The following is a 20741-nucleotide window of genomic DNA, read 5'->3' as shown; positions in this document are numbered from 1 at the left end:
ATAGACTTGAGCTTTTCAACACCAGTTTTATTGTAAAAAGGAAAAAAAGGGGCGAATGGCACACAGTACCAAACAGACGGACAGCCGGGCGGAGAGGACCACACGTCTGCCAGCACCCGAGCGCAGAAAGCGCGATCACACGCCCCTCCTTGCAAACATTCCAGGGGTCCCGCCAACCCTTGAAATTTCACTAACTCTTGAAATTTTTTGCTCACGTGCACCAGTAAAAAAAGAAAATATATATATATTTATACCGTGCACATATTTTCTTTTAACAAAAAAAAAAGTCAGTCTGGTCCAACAAAAAAAAAACAAACAAAACAAACCGTGGAAAAAAAATAACCACCAGAACAAACAAAACCACCCAGGAAACCGTGGGAGGAGGAAGCGACCGTCAGGCGGGCCGGGGGGCTAGAAGAGGAGCGCCCCCATGCTCCCCACTTCGCTCTGCTCCTTGACGAAGATCTCGAAATACTGGTAGATGATGGTGACGGCCAGCAGGATCCCCGTCCCCGAGCCGATCGCGCCCAGGAAGTCGGCCATGACGGACAGGCCCCCGATGCACAGCCCCCCGAAGGCGGCGGCTGTGGGAATGTACCTGGGCAGGAGAGGGGGAGCGAGAGAGTGAGAGTGAGGAGGGCTGGGGAAGTGGAGAGAGGAGGAGGAGGAGGAGGCCGGGACGCAGGGGCAGCGCTCACCTGTTCAGCTCGTGCACCATGGAGGTTTCCCTGTGGCCCCTCATCACCATCTGCTGCTCCTTCAGCTGCTTGGCCACCTGAAGGGACAGGACAGACCGCTGAGTCCCCCCGTCCACCACCGCCCCCCACTGACAGGACAGGACAGGACAGACCACTGAGTCCCCCCTTGTCCACCACCGCCCCCCACTGACAGGACAGGACAGACCGCTGAGTCCCCCCCTGTCCACCACCGCCCCCCACCGACAGGACAGACCGCTGAGAGCCCCTGTCCACCACCGCCCCCCACCGACAGGACAGACCTCTGAGAGCCCCTGTCCACCACCACCCCCCACCGACAGGACAGATCGCTGAGAGCCCACCCTCCCACGACCAGTCCCGCTCCGACAGGCAGAGACTCACGTCTTTGGCAGAGGAGCCCGACACCTCGATCCAGGTCTTGGAGAAGAAGGCGCAGGAGCCCAGCATGAAGACGATGTAGATGACGGCGTGGACTGGGTCATCCAGAACCGAGCCGAAGGACTCCGGGGGCGAGAGGTAGTAGCACAGCCCTCCTACGGGGTAGGCGCGGGCCGGCCCGCCTGCAGAGGTGTCCTGCACAGGAGCGACAGACATGCTTGGAACACAAACACCGACCCAGGGAGCAGAGCAGCAGGTGGATCCCTGCAGGACGCCACCCTGCCCCTGCAGGATCACGGGAGATCCGCTTGAACACCTGGTGCCAGTGATCGGGCACATGCCGGCACTGAACCCCAGGACCAGGAGAACTCCGATGGTCCCAGAGAGGCCTGGTCGCTTTGTACTGCCACACCGCGTGCCTGCTGAGCTCAGGACGAGCAGGGGTGCTGCACCAAGGCCATCGGCAACACCGCCTCCCTTATGGCACCGCTAATTAAACATCTTTATTAATTAACCCTTTTTTTATAAAGCATCAACATCACATCCTGGAGCTTAAATTATTCACTTTCTACATACATGTTTACTAACCCTACAGCACCGCTAAACAGGACTCTTTCCCAAATCTGATTCTTATCTGTTCATAATAAAAGGCCAAAAAAATGGTAAAATTTAAAAGACGAGAGCAAAACAGAAATGGGAGGTTAAGATTCAGGAAACCGTACACAATGTCAGCTATTACATTCTGAGAAGCACACGGAGTTCAGAGGACAGCACTAGTGTTGAGGTTTGGAAGTGGGTGTCCAAGTGTGCATTAAGGGATACTCACAGACCAGGTGCCCAGCAGGTTGACCAGGAAGTTACCGCTGAACCGTGTGGAGAGCATCTGGGAGATGACGTACAGATTGGACACCAGGGCAGACTGCAGGATGATGGGAATGTTGGAGGTGTAGAAGAGCTTGATGGGATAGGTGTTGTACTGGCCGCGGTACCGGGCCGACTTGATGGGCAGGTCCACTCGGAAACCCTGAAGAAACAGACCAGGAGAGATGACCACGTGGCTCCCTGGACACACTGGGCACACAACCCCTCCTCCCAGCACGGTCCGACTCGACGCACATCTCCATCGTTTTCATTCATAGCTACAATCCCAGGTGTGGAAAGCTTAACTTCAAGACTGTGGGTTAAGATTTTGCAAGTAACAGAAGTTTCCAAAAGTCCCAAAACAATTACAAAGATCCAGCGGAGCACATTGGTCCATTTAAAAAAAACAGCCCAGGTAGAAGGAACACTAGAGGATGGAAGGGGTGGGGCTGGGCTACAGGCGGGCACACACCTGGAAGTAGATGACCACGGCGAAGACGAAGACGGTGGCGATGAGGTTCATGAGGTTGGGCAGGTTCTGGCGGTAGAAGGCCTCCCGCAGGGCGCGCACCTTGTCGTTGCGCGTGGCGAGCAGGTGGAACAGAGCGATGATGGCGCCCTCGAACTCCGTGCCTGGAGACCACAGGAGAGAAGCAACCCGAAGCGTCACACTGAGAAACACAGCAGGTGTGGGCAGCCCAGTACAGACGCTGGTGTCCATGCAGAAGCTCCCAGTTCAAAACCCAGCTGCTGGTGGTGAAGGGCCTGGAGGGTCATGAGTTCCCAGGCAGGATGTCGCTGTTGCATCCTTGCACGAGGCACTTCAGTGCAACTGCTCCCATAAAGACAATGCTGTGCAAACGGGTCTCCTGCTTATTGCTGCACTAGAAGCTTTGCTCAATCCATAAAATAATAATTGATAAAATAAAGGATTCAGACAGGAAACAGCTTTCTGCTGCATGCATCTGCTAAGGCAGGAGCTCCTAAAGAGATTCAGAGCTTTTAAATCCAGTCCAGTTCTCAGTCACCTGAAGAATTTAAATTAGTTTAGTCAAGGTTAATAATCTTTAGTTACTGCTTGGAGACGGGCTGAAACGTCAGGCCTTGTGGTACCAGCTGACTGAGCCACTGCCCCCAAGAGAGTACCTCTCCGTGTCAAGGTGAGATTTCACAGACCGTGCTATCAGCAACCACTAGGCGGCCAGGTAATGTATCCCCACACATTTACTCCATGAAACAAAAGTTTTTGGGATCATCCCGTACAGAACCATCTCCACCCTCCTCTCCCTGCATCCAGGGGCACAAACATTGGGGTCCTGCTGTCACACTAACCCTCCTGCAAACACCCAGCACTCTCCCAGATCGACTAAATGCAGCAATTTTAAACGCCCCCTTTTGGATTACAAACAGAAATCCTGGAGAAGAACACAAAAAGACACATTTAAGAAAAAGTCCCACTGTGAGGAGGTAACTCCACTGACTTCGTCAGGAGGACGCTGAAAAGTCACAGCTATCTCCGGTTTAGTTACCCTGGCTTCACGAGCCCATGAAAAGCCTGAATCATGGAACAGGAGGAGTTCTGACTGATGGACATTATTCCATCCCCCCAGGCCTGCCGCTCCGGTCCCAGGACAAGCCCGGCAGCAGTGCTCACCTCTGCCAGTGTTGACCGTGGTGGGGCTGAAGGCCTTCCACACGATGGTCTCGCAGATGTTGGTGGCGATGAAGAGGGAGATACCCGAGCCCAGGCCATAGCCCTTCTGCAGCAGCTCGTCCAGCAGCAGCACGATCAGGCCGGCCACAAACAGCTGCAGGGGCAGAGAGAGAGAGAGAGGGGGGCCGTCAGCAACGCAGGCTGGGGACAGAGACCATGCTAGCTTCAGAAAAGTTTTACCAACTCCCAAGCACAAATTAACACTTGTGCTGCCAGCGGTAGCGGAAGTGTTCATTTGTGCTTGTGTTTCCAGAACCCCACCTGGATAATGATGAGCAGGCAGATCCCGGCGCCCATCTCCGATGGGTCTCCGTACATCCCGGTCATCACGTACACGATGGCCTGGCCGATGGTGATGATCATGCCGAACACTGCCGGGAGAGATGGTCAGAACTTCAGGAGGGCTATGGACCATAGGAGGCTCGCTCCCCGCAGCTTGGCTTGCCTGCTCCGTTACCAGAACTTAACCGGACCCTCACTGCTCCCAAGATTCTCTCAGGCCAAACACCAGCGCGTTACCGCCCGAGATCACACTCCCGCTGCACAGAAGATTGATCCAGGCCACGTTTTGATTTCTGCCAACTTTTAAGATTGGCCATATACAATTTCTTGAATTAGGAATTAGTCTTTTCACAGACCCCAGCTTGCTCTCCATGAGACACACAGACAGGGAGAGAAGCCTGGGGTCAGAGCGCAGGGTCAGCCATTTAAATGGCACCCCTGGAGCAGTCGGGGTTAGGGGCCTTGCTCAGGGGCCCAACGGAGTAGGATTCCTCTGCCGGCTGCAGGATTTGAACTGGCAACCCTCCAGCCACAGGCGCAGATCCTGAGCCACAGTGCCGGGGGGGGGCTGCAATGCTTACGTTTCTGCGCGCCGTTGAACAGAGCTCGGTCCTTGGGGGTGTCCCCCACTTCGATGATCTTGGCTCCAGCCAGCAGCTGCATGATGAGGCCAGAGGTGACGATGGGAGAGATGCCGAGCTCCATCAGGGTCCCTAGGATGGGGAAACAAGGAATTCAGGCTCCGGCACTGCGCGGCGCTCGTGCCGGGGCGACAAAACACTGGTGCGTAAACCACACCCGGAGATCAGGACGGGAAACCCTTCGCTGCAGTCACTGGGGCAAGATCGAAGAGACGCACATCGAACCGCAGCCGTTCCTATCCTTTGCGCACAGTTGAATCTGCATCCCCTACATGTCCACCTGAAACTTCCAATCCGGTATTTACAGGGCAGGTCAACTGAGGAACGACACGGTGGGGGCAGCAGACACCCTTAACGCTCAGCAGCGCTGGAGCCAACCCACCTCGGTTAGAAGCCAGGATCACCCTCATCCAGTAGAAGGGATCCGCGGAGTCCGAGGACATGATCCCAAACAAGGGGATCTGGAACAGAGGGAGAACAGGGTTACTTGATTATTAATAACTATTAATAATGAACCATTATTAACTTGATCGACACCTTCAGCCAAAGCCACCGCCGCGCATACCCACGGGTATGTCACTGCAGCAGTGCAAGTGTATCATCTTCCAGAGCAGGAGCTGTGTCCCCCCTAAGATTTGAGCCCGCAACCCTTCCCTCCACAGGTACAGGGTCCCGACCTCTACGCCACACTGCTGCCCTTACTTGACAGCGACGCCCAGACAGGAGCCCCCTGCCCCCTCCTTCAAAATCATCGCGTTCTGTCCAGTGTGTCCTGCCACCACCCCTGGGTTCAGTCTTGTGATGGGAATTCGCATCCTGCTGCACAGAAGCTTCATCCACTTCAGGTTTTAAGAGCTGCAGTGTGTTGTACAAACTGTACCAATTATGCAAAAGAGGAAATATTCCTTTCCCTTTAAGCATGTACTTCACACACACCTGCACACGGAGAAGGTAAGGCTTAGCTCCTGGGGCTCTATGATATGCCAGAGCACGGAGATGACAAAACCCGAAACAGCTCGACAGCTGCACGGCTACGAACAGCGCTAGACCGGTCCAATTAAGCTAACGACCAGCTCCATTAGGTCGTTCAGAGCAGAGGTGGAACAAAATAACAGAAACTCCAAGCCTCCCCCACATTGTAAGCAGAGGCTCTAAGAGATCCCACCCCCTGCAGAACACAGCGGGGCGCTATATACAAGAGGACCATGGGACACCTCCTAAGGTCACTCTGCCGCAGAGAACAGTCCTTGTGGGCCGCAGCGAGAGGTAACGGGCGCCACTCACAGCCACCCGACTGCGCCCACTGTAGGGCGGGCCGGCCCATTGCGGAGACAGGAGGGGGTTAAACAAAAAAATCTAGAGGATACTAGGAATCAAAGCTGGCTGCTGTAAAATGACAACTGCCTGTTTTGGGATTTTTTGGATGTGCTCGACACTCTTTTTCTAGAAGCCCCCAGAGGCAACAATAAAAGGTGCTGTTTGAGACCAGTCTACTCAACCCCCCCCCCCAAAGGAAGTGGAACGGTCCACGACCTCGGCTGTGACCCCCAGGCCTGCGCAGGGTCACTATCTGGGGGGGGGGGGGGGAGCATGGAGCCCTGGACCCCTCACCCCAACACGACCCCCGACTCGTCAGAGCGGCAGACTCACCTGGCAGCACACCAGGAAGATGAACAAGGTGATGGCCGTCCATAGCACCTTCTCCCTGAACTGGATCTGCAGGGACAGGAGAGAGGGGCGAGACATTCAAGCCCACACTCACGGTCAGCTCGGCTGCCGAGCGGTGCGCTCGACAACAGAGATCCAAAGAAGAGAGAGAAAAGGCACAGAGAACACACACACGACATACCAAATAGTGGGTACTTCAGCTGTGACCCACCCTGCCTTCCTCTAGATATTTTTCTAGATCTCTCTGTCGTTCCTCCTCTTCCTCCCTGGGCCACCTGCCCCCCTCTCTCACCAAACCAGCCTTCCGTCTCTTCACAGCGATCAGCTGCAAGACCAGGCTTCCTAACCGCCTCCTGGTCCTCCACAGATGTCGTTGTCATAATGTAATTGACATACCGAACGCCACACCGCAGTACAGGGACAAATCCACAAACTGAGCCGGATTTTCAGGACACCTGACACTGTGAAGGCAGTGTCGGGGGAGGCACGAGCCACAGGAACTGCTCAGCACAGACTCGCTGAGGGAAGGAGCTCAGACAGGGGAGAGGCTGGGTGGGAGCGGTCCTTGACAGCCTTCAGAGTTTTTACCATTTATACTGTCGTGTATATGGAACCAACAGACAGTCACAGCCAGCTGTTTCAGAAGCTGTGAGGACCACTCTGTCTGTTTCTGCCTCTCGAGAGGCTACAGACCTGAACCAGACTGTCACAGAAATAAGTTATTAACACGCCCAATTGTTGCCCTGAAAAGCAACCCGTGGTTTCCTGAGACACACCAAACTTTCTGAGACACCCGACGGGCTCTTTTCCCTATCTGGTGAAGACTGCTCCCCCATTTCAAGTGGGGGGGAGACTGCTGTGCCAGGAAACGTGAAGGAGCCTCCACCTTCACCACTGTCCGAGCCTCCATCACAAGAGCTTGTAGCTCATTCCTGTCTCATCTGAGATCAAAGCTGACCTCTTGGGTTTGACGAACATGGAGCTAGAGACGGCTGCCACTGCCCACCAGCTCACCAAAGCCGATATTAATCAGTTCCCCCGATTAATCTGTCTGCCAGGGCGGTATCATCTCTGAAACCGATTAATTCCACCATCCTGGGGTGCAGGGGCTGGAGATCGCGGGGACGAAGCGGACCTTACCTTTCTCTCCGGCTTCTGGATTTCAGGCAAGACCGCGCAGAAGGGCTTTATCACTTCCAAAAATTTGACTGAAGGCGAGAGAGAGAGAAAAAAAACACAGAACGACGTGTTTAGTTGCCAGAGCGACAGCGGGCACCCTCGCACTTGCAGGCGGCCCTGTGGCGCCCGGACGCCGCCTGGAGACCCCCGGCAGACCGCGGGCAGACGTGGCATCACCCGGCACGGACAGACCCAGCGGACGGGCGGGCCTGGACACCGGCGTGGGGCTGTCTGCTCACCGATAACCGTGCACCGGCCAACGCGGCGCTGTCCACCCCCGGCAGCACCCGGCAGGGCTGTATGCACAGCTCCGGTAGGGCTGACGTGTCTGAAGGCACCCCCCCGCCCCGCCAGGACTCACCCCTAAACACGGCATTTAGGGGCGGAATGCCAGAACCCCAAGAGAAAGAGAGACTTCAGCCTGGACGGCGAGGTCTGAACCCCTGTCCCCCTAGAACTCCGTGCGGGTCAGAGAGCAAACGTCATCACTCGGCTCTGAGTCTCGGAGAGTGTGTGTATGTGTGGTGGTGGGGGGTTTAATTTTAGAATTGCAATTGCAATACTTAAAAAAAAAGACTAAACGATAGTCATTTTGATTTGCAGCATCGACCCCGAGGTATCTGCAAGCGGAGGTTTCAACAAAACCGAGGGGAGACGGGGAAAGCACACCGCCGACATGATACCCCAATACCCCCCACTTCCAACACGACTCGGAGGCAAACCGCTCCGCTGCAGCACCGACCTGCAGACCGCCAGTCACTAGGAAACTAGAAGGCTGTTTCGGCTACAAGCCCCCACCACCGCCGGGGCCGGCGACACGCTGAAGGTCCGTTTGCGGGCGGCGAGCCCGGGGCAGCTCGGACAGCAGCCGGACCCCCACCCCGACCCAGCTGCACGGAACCGGCGCGGTGAAATGGGGAAGTCGGGGGAGCTCAGACCAAGGGGCTCTCTCAGCTTGCAGAATTAAAATGGCCTCCGATTACAGAAAAGAGGAAAGGCAACCCTAGACATTCACCCTAAACGAGCTCTCCCAAACACACACACACACACACAAACCGCGGAGGGTGGCTTTGCCCCCGGTGCGCAGTACTCACTGCCCATGCTGGAGCCGGCGTGTGGATGGTCCCGGTCCCGGTGTCAGTTGAGCCCAGTCTGTGCGCCCCGGCTCGCCGCTGTCTCGGAAAAGGAGAGAGCCCTCCGCAGGACACGTCACCACTACCGCCGCCGCCAGCGCGCTCCTCTGGTTAGCGGGCCGCCAGCCCGGCCGTGCGCGCAGGCGGGCGGGCGGAGAATTTTTTCCCCCGTCTCCCACGACGTCCGATAATATTTCAACACATTTTGGGGGGGGGGGGGGGGGAATATGGGAACACCCCTTTCTTTTTTTAACTTTATTTTTTGTTTGAACAACAAAAGGAAATACGATACAAAACAAGAGTACATATAACCTATCGATAGCATCGTCAGGGGTACATATTACAATACAAAGGAACAAGTGGAGGTTTATTCCCTGCTGAAAAGAGAAGAAAAGAAACACAACGTTTCGGCTGTGGGGCCTTCTTCGGCTGTGGGATTATATACATATTACAGTACAGATACACTTTGTGGAAAAAAAGTTTAAACAGAGTAAATACAGATAATAAGGCCCGCATCGCTTTCATGTTTTTACATTTCGAAATAGTTTGCAAACACGCCTTAGCATCTATTTTGAACTGTTCAGACACAGGACTCTTCCCAGACCATTTGGCTTCATGTATATAATACCGCGCAGGGAACAACCACCTTCACAATGAGCTCTTGTTACAGCCCTCGAGGGCCGATCTATTTATACAGCTCTATAAAGCTTCAATCATAAATCCTGTAAATCCTGCAGCGATCCAGCCCTGCAGAAGAACAGCTGCCCATCCCAGCTACGGGGGTATAAGCTACATCCTACCAGCCATTTCCTCACCACTTCTTCAAGTTCAGGGCCACAGCCGTGAGTCTGGCAAGCAAGAGGCAGGGTACACCCTGGACAGGACACCAGTCCATCACAGGGCAGATACAGACACACACACACTCACACACACCCTGGACAAGACACCAGTCCATCACAGGGCAGATACAGACACACACACCCTGGACAGGACACCAGTCCATCACAGGGCAGATACAGACACACACACCCTGGACAGGACACCAGTCCATCACAGAGCAGATACAGACACACACACCCTGGACAGGACACCAGTCCATCACAGGGCAGATACAGACACTGACACACTCACACACACCCTGGACAGGACACCAGTCCATCACAGGGCAGATACAGACACACACACACACACACACACACACACACACACACACACCTGTACAGGACACCAGTCCATCACAGGACACACGCAAACACGCACACAATCACACCAGGGCCAGTTTTCCTGGAAGCCCATTAATGTAACAGCATGCCTTTGGACTGAGGGAGGAAACTGGACACAGGGAGACCATACAAACTCCACACAGACAGCACCCCAGGCATCGAACCCGGGGTACCAGAACTGCGAGCCAGCAACGTTAAACACTGAGCCACCAATATGACCTGTGTATCTAAACTAAAGAATTTCTAATCATTCATTCTGCTCACTTGGCTTTTCACACCCCTTTTAGACTGATGGTGCTCTGATCTCCCTCTCTTCTCATGGCCTCCTGATGATCCCCCTCTCTGAACTGGCTTCATCACTCTGCTCTCCTCCCCACTGAGAGCTGGTGTGTGGGGAGTGGACTGGAGCATCATCCAGGTGGGGCTGCACACTGGTGGGGGTGGAGGGGATCCCCATTACCTGTAAAGCACTTTGAGTGGAGTGTCCAGAAAAGCGCTATATAAGTGTAAGCAATTATTAATTATTATTATTATTATTCTCCTCCCACTGATGATGATGATACCAGTCATAATATCAATAGAAATGCATATAGCAATATCAGTGAGAATGTATTATTATCATTATTATTATTGTTGTTGTTGTTACTATTGCATTTATTCTTAACCTTAACTTAATGCTAATCACGCTTCTGAGTTCAGACCCGAGAAAAAGACTAGTCGGGTATGAGAAACAGAAAGTGTTCGTCTCTGCTGCTTTGGCTCGGAGTGTGACGAGTTGGAAGGGAACAGGCCCGGCAGTAGTACTTCCGGGTCACTACAGAGGTGATTTCCGGCAGCCGCTTGACAGGAAGGAAGTTTTTACTTTGAAAGAGAGAAGGTTTAGGACGTAATTCAGACTGTTTCATCTCCACATGTGCAGAAGCGGCGGGCCAGGAGGCGTCTAGGGTGATAGGGGTCTCTCTTCCCCGCTGCTGTTTGCAGAGTCACGCCGCGTGAGTGCGGATTTAACGACTTAAAAACAGTCGAAAGATTGATTTCTGCACCAAAGCTCCTGTAGGAGGGAGGGGTCCCAGGTCGGACAGCCCTGACCTGCTCGGCTGTTTTACGGCCGTGCTGTCAGTCATGTGTAAACGGACACTAGAACTAAATACGACTAATTTTGCTTATTAAAATGTTTTCAGCCCTTCAACACTTTAGACTGGTGCTTTGCGGTGTGGGAGGTAAAAATTAAGTTCTGAGTTCGGTTAATCATCTGAGACCCCACAGCAGGAATGGGGAACCCCTGCGTTACAGACAGGGCAGTTCCTCTCTAGTGGTGCGGGACAGATGCAGCCTGGTATAGTTCATCCGGACACGAACTGACACTTCTCCACGGCCAAAGATCTGGAGACAAGTCACTAACTGATCGAATTAAGCCATTAACAGCTGCCCACACTAACACTGTTCTGCAGGCTCAGCCTTTATAATAATAAAAAAAACTAATTTTATAGCCCTCCTTTACGCAGACTGCCTTGCCAGGCCGGACTGGCGGCTCCTTTGGGCGATGGGGACCCTCATGAAGATGTGTGGGCGCCTGGGGCACAAGCTCTGCCTGCGCTGCGCACCCGTGAGCCGACAGGTAGGGGCAGCTGTGACCGGGCCGGGCAGGACAGTGTCTTGCCCAGCAGGGCGGTCAGTCGTGCTCTTCTCTGTGTCCAGGCGCGGCGTGCGGCGTCAGGCCTGGGGAGTGCGCCACGGCCCCCGCCGCCCTCTCCGGGACGTCCCAGCGTGGAGGAGTGCGTCGCTCTCTGGGAGGGGGTCTTCGGGGAGAGGGGGGTGTCCGAGCCACGGCTGTCCAGCGAGTACATCGTTGCGCACGTCCTGGGAGCCAACACTGTGAGTCCTACAGGCCGGGGGAACAGGAAGGTCATGTTTACTGCGGAGATGAGCTGAAGGAGAGTCTCAGTATACTGTTCGCGTGTCCTGGGGGGGCGTGCTGTGAGCTCATCGAGAGCTCTCCGTGGGGGAAGCCCGGCTCACGCTCCTGCCCCGTCGGTCTCCACAGCTGGCGAGCCTGGCTCGGCGCGGGCTGGCGGCGGTGCTGACAGAAGCGCAGACGCAGCGGGTCTGGGAGCTGTGTGCCCGGCGCCTGCAGAGGTACGTGGGAGGGATCAGAGGGGCTGCAGGTGAGAGGCTGAGTCTTCATCCCACTGCGTGCGTGAGTGTGAGGGCATGTGCATGCGCTTGAGTGTGTGTGCACGGGCATGTGTGTGCGTGTGTTTGCAGGTTGGGTAGATTACTGTTACCACCCATTATGAGAAAATCTCTTTACAAAGGCAGGCAGTAACTCCTGCGAACCAGGTGAAGGGGGAGTGATGAGCTGGTATGTATTGCATGCGCCAGTTGGCTCGGTCTTACAACTCTGGAAGTGCCAAAACTATTCGTTTCAGATCCGCTTTCACCCTGCGTGGAAGTTCATTTTGGCAGGATGGGCGTCAGTGTGTGATCCTCACGAGTGTCGATCTGTAAAAGTGTGTGTGTCCACAGGATGCCCGTGCAGTATGTGATAGAGGAGTGGGACTTCAGAGACCTGACGCTGAAGATGAGGCCGCCTGTCTTCATCCCCAGGCCTGAGACCGAGGTACGACAGACAGAACGAGGGACTGTTACACAGAAACGCAGAGTATAATGAAAGACTGAGGGGTGGGAAGATAGGCTACAATATGTTCAGCATTCACAGGCTAGAATCTGATGGACACTTGACACATGAACAACTGATCACATCACTCCTGTACTGGAGTCTCTGAACTGGCTTCCTGACAGGTTTTGAGTTGATTTTAAAACTCTACAGCTTACCTCAAGGCCTTGCTTAGCCAACTTGTAATCTATTTGCTCTCCTCCAAGTGGCTTTGGCTCAGCTGCTGTGTGTCCACTCTGTGGTGACAGGGCCTGGTATTGCTGAACACTACAGCTCTGGAAAACCATGCCCACGGAAATCAAGGACTCGGGGCCCATGCAGTATGTTTCAGTCTAGGCGATAGTTTTACCCTGTGTGTGTTGTTCAGTTTTTATGCAGTCTAGTAATTTTAGTTTTATTTTATTGGGATGTGCGATGAACTAGTTCAGGTGGGGAGCTGCGTCAGCATGCGTAGGCTGCAAAGGAACAGGTTTATTCCATGCTGAAAAGAGAAGAAAGAAAACACAACGTTTCGGCTGTGGAGCCTTCTTCGGGTGTGTGCAATGAAATGATTGCTTTTGATGCAACTTTGAAAGCAACTTCATTTTCAAATTTTCAGATGATACAGCTGTTCTTGGCTTAATGCATAGAGGTAGCAGCTCATCTGTATACATGTCAGAAATCCAAAGATTTGTGCAGTGGTGTGACAACAATAACCTAATTTTGAATGCTACAAAAAAACAAAAGAAATAGTTTTAGATCCCAGAGCAGTTGGTGATCACTCACAGGTAGTAATCCACAACGAACTTATCACTCAGGTTGATTCATATAAATACTTAGATGTACACATAGACCGTAATCTGTGCTGGTCTACTCATGTTGAGAGTGTTTGCTCCAAAGTTCAGCAGCGCTTATATTTCCTGCAAAGACTAAGAGTGTTTGGGGTTCGACAGGAAGTAATGCTACTCTTCTCCCGTGCTGTAATCGAGAGCATTATCAGATATGGTATTTCAGTGTGGTTTGGTCATCTATCAGTTCATTTTAAATCACAAATTACTGCCTCTTCCAGACAGCTTCGAAGGTCATGGGAGTGAAACAGCACCCCTCCCTGCAGACAATCTGTGAAAAATCCATAATCAAACAGGCAGGAAAAATTCTATCAGATCCATCCCACATCCTCAACTCTGAATATCAACTTCTTCCTTCTGGCAAACGTTTTAGGGTTCCAAATGTGATTCAAACAGATACAGACATTCCTTTGTTCCAGTATCCAAGCTGTCAACGCAGATGTCGAGGATAAACACAATTTTGACTCTTACAACCCACTTGAGTGCGATGTGTTTTGTGATGTGTTATAAATGTTACATGTTGTTATGTGTCATACTGTACATGTGCAATAGAATGATGTGCAGTGTTTTTCTTCTCTCTTTTTTTGCATTCTATTTAAATGTACAGGACTGCTGGGTGTGCATAGAAAAATCCCTCAGGGGACAATAAAATCTTATCTTAACTTTGGTGTTAAACTAAGAGTGTTTATCTCTGTGTCCACAAGGGTGCAGCATTTCACCAATGATGAAGAGATCTGTTTTTAAATCCGTGTCACAGTCCGAATTCGTTCCTGCTCCTCGACACAGATGTTCAAACATTCTGACCCGGGATTGAAAAGACCTTGTCGTGTTTACTAGGTGCTGAATAGCTGTGATCTCCCCGATGACTTGACATGTGCCGGCTCTGTGTGCAGGAGCTGGTGGGCCTGGTTCTGACGGACATGCAGCACAGCCGCGGGCCGGATCAGCGGGGGACTGGGCTGGCCTCGGGCCCCAGCCTGAGGTTCCTGGAGGTGGGCTGCGGCTCGGGGGCGATCTCCCTGAGCCTGCTGAAGAGCCTGCCGCAGGTGAGGCAGCGGTCCGCGGCACACGGAGAGAAGAAGGAGCAGTTTAGCCCACCGAGGGAAAAAAAAACAACCAGCAAGCAAAACGAACATTTCCGTCTTAAACATGTCTCTCTCTCCCTCCCAGATTCAGCTTGTGGTTTAACGTCCTTCCTCTGTCTCTCAGGCCCATGCAGTGGCAGTGGACAGGAGTCCTGCGGCGGTCTCCCTGGCCAGAGAGAATGCACACAGGTGAGTGCAGGCAGGGTAGAGGAGTGTTGGGCAGCCCTGCCTCCTGGCCGCCCCTCCAGGGTCGCTGTTTGACCGTTAAAGTGTTTTGACAAACTCCGATCCTCAGTCCAGATTCAGAGAGTCTGTAGGTCTGTGCTGGGTTGGGGTCAGTAATGTGCACACTGTCCTGTGTTACAGGCTGGGACTGCAGGACCGTCTGGACCTGATGGAGCTGGATGTGATGACGGGTGAGATCTCCCCCTGCTAAAATCACTGTGGCCTCTTGACCTCTCAAAACCATCATGTCGTGGGGCGAGGGGTGAGGTGAATTGTTCCGGTACACAGTGTTTCACTGGAACACTGAAGCCGATACCTAGAAACTGAGACCCAGTGCCCCTTCCTGTACGGTCTTAAAAACTATGAACTCATGATAATCTAATGTTGCAGGAGTATCTGCATACACCCGCAGAACCAGGAGCAGGTTTTAATGAGCTTGCTGTTTTTCTGTCTGGTTTAGTAGAATATTCCATCTCACTGTTTCTGTGAAACATGCAAAGGAGTATCAGGTTTGAGCTCTTTGTTGATTCAGTGGCGTGGGTGTGTTCTTCTTTGGTTCACTCCCATTTCTGAGAAAATGTTCTGCTGCTGACGAAATGTCTCTCTGTATCTGTACAGATGCTCAGGCTGTGCTCAGTCATTGTGGTCTGTTCGACTTCATCGTCAGCAACCCTCCCTATGTGTTCTCTGCTGACATGCCTGCCCTGGAGCCAGAGATCCTCAGGTGAGGAGCTGGTGTGGGTCAGTGGTCGACTCTCTACACTGACCACTGACCACTGTGTCACAGTGAGACGGGCAGTGTCGCTGTAGGCCTGTCCACAGTGTATTGACCACTGTGTCACTGTGAGATGGGCAGTAGGGCTGCAGGCCTATCCACAGTGTACTGACCACTGTGTTGCTGTGGGAGGGTCAGTAGGACTGCAGGCCTGTCCCCTGTACTGACCTCTCTCTCACCCCGTCTCCCTCTCTCGCCTCCCTCCTCTTCTGCAGGTTTGAAGACCCAGGGGCGCTGGACGGAGGAGCTGATGGGATGGACGTGATCAGGCATATTTTGTCCCTTGCGCAGCAAATTCTACCTGTAGGCGGGTAAGGGAGCGCACTGTAATTCCCTGCCAGCAGGGGGCGGCAAAGTGCCACCTGAGTCAACAGCACTCACAGCCACTCGCCCACCCCTGCACCAGGTGTACACTGCGCCCAGTGTACCAGGTGCACAGTACCCACAGTTCACCAGTGTACCAGGTGTACAGTACCCACAGTTCACCAGTGTACCTGTGAGGGTTTCCCCTGTTAGTCTTCTCCGCTCACGGCTGAGGAGATTCCAAAGAGGAGCTGCTTGTACTCATGTATTCATCGCCTTCCCTCTCTTTCTCTTACTCCCACACACAGCCAGGATTGTACTACAAGAGCAGGCCCGTTCGGTCCACTGCTAGGCGTGCATGAGTGTCCACTGTATAATACCCACAAATGCGATGCAGCCTGTGACATCGGCCCTGCGCCTCGCGGATCTGGGGCTCAGTGCAGTGTTTGGCAAAGATGGACGCCGTCGGTGACCGATGGCTCCTCTGTTGCTTGCGGCGGTGTTTAGCGGTGTCCTCAGGGTGAGCCGAGCCCTAGCAGCTGGCCTGTGGGGGGTGGGATTGTGTGACGCAGTGGGTCGGATGAGGACAGAACAGGACCTTGATTAATCCAAGATTTAGCCCTGCAAGGGGAGGATTTGGTGCGAGTCAGACACGGGTATTAATAGGAAGGACAGGCCCTGTAATCCTGAGGTCGATGGGATTTTGCTGTGGCTCTGGATTCGGAGGAAGGCGCCGACACAGAGGGGGTAAATAAAGCGGAATGTTCCTCAGCTGGGATCTGGGGTTCCTTCCCCCTGCCAAAGCCGGGGTGCTGGATGAGAAAGCGCGAGGCATCTGTTGGGAGTCCGTCTCTCCCTCACTGAGGCCTAACCTGCCTCTTGGTTGTCATTGAAAATCCCAGGGTGTTTCTTGAAAAGAGTAGGGGTGTTACCCCGGCGTCCTGGACAAATTTCCCCCCTGGCCTTTACCCATCACGGCCTCCTAATAACCCCCCTCTCTGAACTGGCTTCATCCCTCTGCTCTCCTCCCCACTGAGACTGGTGTGTGGGGAGCGGACTGGAGCATCATCCAGGTGGGGCTGCACACTGGTGGGGGTGGAGGGGGATCCCCATGATCCCCATGACCTGTAAAGTGCTTTGAGTCGAGAGTCCAGACAAGTGCTATAGAGGTGTAAGGAAGTATTGTTATTATATACGTCCACCTGCATCCCAGTCTTCACCCCAATCTCCCTCTGTCCATCCTCTGCAGGAAGGTGTATCTGGAGGTGGAGCCGCGGCAGCCGGAGATGCTACAGCAGAGAGCAGGAGCAGGCCTGCAGTACACAGCCACACACAGAGACTTCAGCCACAGGTACAGTACCGCTGACCCACATGACTAAGCAGGGGGGCGGGGACAGGGGAGGGGCTGGGGCTGGGGGGAGGGAGTACATCATGGTGGTTAACAGGAGATTTACCGCTAAGGCAGACAGAGGAGCGAGCAGGTCAACCTCACAAACCCGCTTCGTGGCCAAACTATAGGACCCCATGCCAGACAGCCTCGACAAGGGCTTGAGAGGGATGTGGTGGCAGAGACGTGTTTTTGGGGGTGTCCCTCTGTGGAGTGCATGAAGCAGTTGCGATGGGGTGTCAGGGCCCACTGGTGCTCTGGTTCAGGATGGGGATCGGCGGAGGCCTCGGGCCAGGGGCGGGGTCTCCCACTCGTGGATCCCAGCATGCATCGCCCTGCCACTGAGACAGCGCACTTCTTTCGCTGGGAGATCACACGGCTCTCGCCCGGCGAGCGCAGGTGCCGCAGGGCACTAGGAGAAATCCTGCAGGACCTGCCAGTACAGAAGGGTCCTTGGCTGTCCCAAAAATATCCTGCGAGAGCCGATTCTAGGAATTCTTCATGTGTGTCCCAGGGGCTTTCCAATTAATTTTAGGAATGCTGTAGACTTCCTCTATGATATTAGAAGGAGGACAAGGAGGCCAGTTTCTGGTCCCTGCATCTGGGAGGATTTTATGATGCAGATATCTAATCAAATCTGGGATTTGCTCAGAGCCCAAAGGTGATCTAGTCTAGCTAATCCAGCGGTGGCTCTCTGTGGGATAACTCTTCCTCGATAATCTCCATCCTGGAGAGCCCCCTGTGCAGTCCACCAGGCTTTGCGGATGTAAACATTTGGGGAAAAAAATCATTGGGATCAATAAACTCATTGTTTCCGAGATTCCGAGATCTTAAATTGCCCCCCTTGGTGATGAAGGAAGTAATTTGAACCAAATTGAGTTAAAGTTCTTTTAACTGGAACGAGTTACCGGCTTAAGTGATCAGTTCCCACGTCGCTGATCGCTGGGGGTTTTGGGTGACCTCCGACCCCTGCGTGGCTCTGAACGGGAGGAGCTGGCGGGGGCGTTACTCGCGGGGCGCTGTTCACCTCGTGCTGCGGGGGCTGATGATCTCGGGGGTTCTGCTCCGCAGGCCCCGGTTCTGTGTCTTACAGAGGGGCCAGGGCGGCGGGGGCGGCTGACGGGCAGGAAGACGAGAAGACAAGGGGGCGCAGCAGAAGAAAACACCCCCCCCCCACACACGCACTCCTCTCCTGTCTCCGCACAGGGGGGCTGGGACACCCCCTGAACCCCTGGGGCTCCTCTCTGCAGCAGAAGTTAGAAGTCTGTGGACCTGCTAGAATTTGGAGCCTCAGAGACCCCCTGTGACCTCTCGCCCTCAGCTCTGGGAGGGGGTGATCCTGACCAAATCAGAAACACTTCTACAGCCGTCCGCCTCTCCCTCCCCCGTCTCCCTCGAGCTGCTGCAGAACCGCTCAGAGTCCAGTGTACCTGACCTTTGCCCAGTACTCCCAGTACTCCTGGCACTCCCACCTCGCTCGTGTCAGGCTCACCCGGGGGTACGGAGAGGGGGCGGGCGCGTGGAGCAGCTGTCGGATTCCTGGGAAAAAGAAGGCAGCAAAACAACAACATGCTTGCGAGGGCTGATGGGAGCGAGCCCAGCACTGCGGTGCGCAGACAGGCCCGGCAGCCGCGGGGAGCTGCCCAGGCTGGGGCCTGCTCTCCCACAGGCTGAATCCGGACTTGCTTATTGACAAGTGGGGACGTCAGCCGGAGCTGGGGGGGGGGCTCTCTACAGTCCCATGGGTTTTTACAACTAGAATAAATGTTTCCTGTTGACAAACAGAACGGACGTGTTTAGTCCCTGGAGTTCGTCGTTTTTCTCGAGGCAGCTGCTCAGGGGCGACCTGCTTCGAAAGACGGTAAAACCAAAGACTGTGCACACGGGGTGCACAAGTGTCGGGACCAGGCTGCTGAGCTCTCCAGGGCGGAGGTCCGCTTCAGGTTAGCCAGCGGGGCAGTGGGTCGCTAGGCCCCACCCACTGAAACCTTCCCTTGCTGAGCGGTCTGGGCGAGACAGAGTGGTGCGTGCAGTATTCTGCTGACACCCTGAGTTCTATAGGTTTGTTTCGTAATGGTCAAGACACAGACACCTGGTAATTGCGTCTCGGACCAGTGAGGCAAACTGACGTGTCAGAGCAGGTCAGGGATGGGCTGCAGTGAAGCCCTGGAGACTCTGTGCTGCACCTGCCCAGCGACAGGGGCTGCAGACAGCTTCCTTACTGCCCTGCTGTTCTGCACCGAGACCCAGGGTTCACACAGCCAGGAAGTACCTCTGTTGCCACACAGGATCAAACAGGCCCTCTGTCTTCCTCATCAGCTCATGTGTTGTCTAGTCCGGTTTTTGTCAGCTCTCCAAATGAGACGGCACGATTCTCTGGAGCTTGAAGAACGCCGGACACCGCTGCCTCAGGCTAGCTGGATCCTGCATTTCTGGTTGGATGGGTTCCGTGTTCCTTCCTGGTGTTTAATTTCTTGGGAAGTCATGCCGGGCTGCGTGTGCGGCACACGGAGGGGAGGGGTGGCCGAGCGCGCCCTGCGGGGCTGTCTGTGTCTGTGTTTTCCCAGGGCCCCGTGATGCTCTTTGACACGAGGCGTTTCCGTTTCTGACATGCAGTCATTTGCTCATCTCAATAGAACAACAGAGACTTTTTTTTTCCTGTTCCAGGCTGTTGATCACGTGGGCGGCTGCTCCTCCGTAGCCTTGGAAAGGCCTCTGCAAAGAGCAGGGCAGGTCAGCGCGTGGGGAGCCAGCTGTGCGAAGAGGCCCTAAGTCTCTCCCCTTGCGTCTGCGTCCCCTGTGAAAGCTCGCTCCTGCAGCGTCTCTGTGGTTCAGGCCCCAGATATTTCTGATCGTGCTATCGTGTAATCAGGGGCTTTGCGTGACGTTCAGGGGATTGTGAGAAATAACTGCTATGCTGTTTGTTCTCCGGGATCGAGACACTGTCAGTGACGGCTCCTCGAGAGCCGCGTGAGGCCGCGCTGATGCTGTAAAAACGCCGGCGGGTTGCTCAGCAGCGTTGAAGGAAATGTCGCCCTGCAGAGAAGCGCTTTGCGAGAGTGGGTTCGTCCCCGTGCGGGCGGCGCCCCCGGAGCTTCATCAGGGCCTCTGCCTGCAGGAGGCTCGTGGGCCGCGGGGGAGGAGCCGAGCACTGTGGGGCTCCTGCCGCGGCTCGCTGGAAGGTGGGGGGGGCACTGGGGCAGGGGCAGGGGCAGGGACAGGGGCAGGGGCGGAGGGGGTTCGAGTAGCTGTGCAGGTCCTCAGACTCCCCAAACGGAGGAAACGGGGGTGGAACTGCTGTGCACCCCCAAGCCCCCGACACGCCGCAGCAGAAGAAGGAAGGAGAGAGCTCCAGCAGGCCAGCGTGCCCACAGCCCCAGTTCCTGCTGTCAGGTTCTCAGAATGACAGCTGCAGGCAGGGGGCAGAACCCGGCGGTTTTGCTGAGTAAACTGAGAAAGCAGTACAGAAGGCTTGTTTGTTGTTGTTTTTTTTTCTCGTTTCGCAGTACCGCAGCAACGTTTCGCAGTACCACGTGCATCGCCGAAGGTGTCTGAGTCACCTCGCGCAGAGGAAGGGAGGGAGTAGGCGCGAGGGGGGGTGAGGGGTGAGAGGTGGGGGGGGGGGCGGCATCCAGGCAGTTGTGTATTAAAGTTGCAGAGTGTTGTT

At 54.5% G+C, this 20741-nt stretch overlaps 2 protein-coding genes across 2 annotated transcripts; one reads left to right on the top strand and one right to left on the bottom strand.

Annotated features, from left to right (window-relative positions):
* Positions 1-6: 6 nt before the first annotated feature.
* Positions 7-8660, bottom strand: sec61a1a (SEC61 translocon subunit alpha 1a). The gene is made up of 12 exons (XM_088915537.1): positions 8534-8660; positions 7401-7468; positions 6243-6308; positions 4975-5053; positions 4533-4664; positions 3931-4040; positions 3610-3763; positions 2428-2588; positions 1921-2118; positions 1098-1289; positions 699-775; positions 7-598 (listed from the first exon to the last, which is right to left on the bottom strand). Exons 1-12 carry the CDS (start codon positions 8538-8540, stop codon positions 412-414), a joined length of 1431 nt encoding a protein of 476 aa, XP_088771663.1. The 5' UTR covers positions 8541-8660; the 3' UTR covers positions 7-411.
* A 1952-nt stretch (positions 8661-10612) lies between these two features.
* On the top strand, positions 10613-18858 carry hemk1 (HemK methyltransferase family member 1). Its single transcript, XM_088916349.1, has 12 exons — positions 10613-10787; positions 11301-11413; positions 11494-11670; positions 11840-11931; positions 12322-12415; positions 14193-14345; positions 14509-14573; positions 14751-14800; positions 15228-15333; positions 15600-15695; positions 16937-17038; positions 18146-18858. The coding sequence occupies exons 2-12, from the start codon at positions 11339-11341 to the stop codon at positions 18192-18194; spliced, it is 1059 nt and encodes a 352-aa protein (XP_088772475.1). The 5' UTR covers positions 10613-10787; positions 11301-11338; the 3' UTR covers positions 18195-18858.
* The last annotated feature ends 1883 nt before the right edge of the window (positions 18859-20741 follow it).

The sequence above is a fragment of the Atractosteus spatula genome, chromosome 5 (assembly GCF_055471065.1).
Source record: "Atractosteus spatula isolate fAtrSpa1 chromosome 5, fAtrSpa1.hap1, whole genome shotgun sequence".
NCBI lineage: Eukaryota > Metazoa > Chordata > Actinopteri > Semionotiformes > Lepisosteidae > Atractosteus > Atractosteus spatula.
This window is presented reverse-complemented; position numbering and strand designations above follow the sequence as displayed.

Excerpts from the sequence above, each read along its gene's own strand:
- sec61a1a (XM_088915537.1), bottom strand. Across the intron at positions 5,054-6,242 it reads TCTTCCTGGTGTGCTGCCAG|ATCCCCTTGTTTGGGATCAT; the intron begins GTGAGTCTGCCG and ends CCTCTGTTCCAG. Across the intron at positions 2,589-3,609 it reads CACGGTCAACACTGGCAGAG|GCACGGAGTTCGAGGGCGCC; the intron begins GTGAGCACTGCT and ends TGTGGTCTCCAG.
- hemk1 (XM_088916349.1), top strand. The coding sequence starts at position 11,339 with ATGGGGACCCTCATGAAGATGTGTGGGCGCCTGGGGCACAAGCTCTGC. Across the intron at positions 11,414-11,493 it reads GCGCACCCGTGAGCCGACAG|GCGCGGCGTGCGGCGTCAGG; the intron begins GTAGGGGCAGCT and ends CTCTGTGTCCAG. Across the intron at positions 11,671-11,839 it reads ACGTCCTGGGAGCCAACACT|CTGGCGAGCCTGGCTCGGCG; the intron begins GTGAGTCCTACA and ends CGGTCTCCACAG.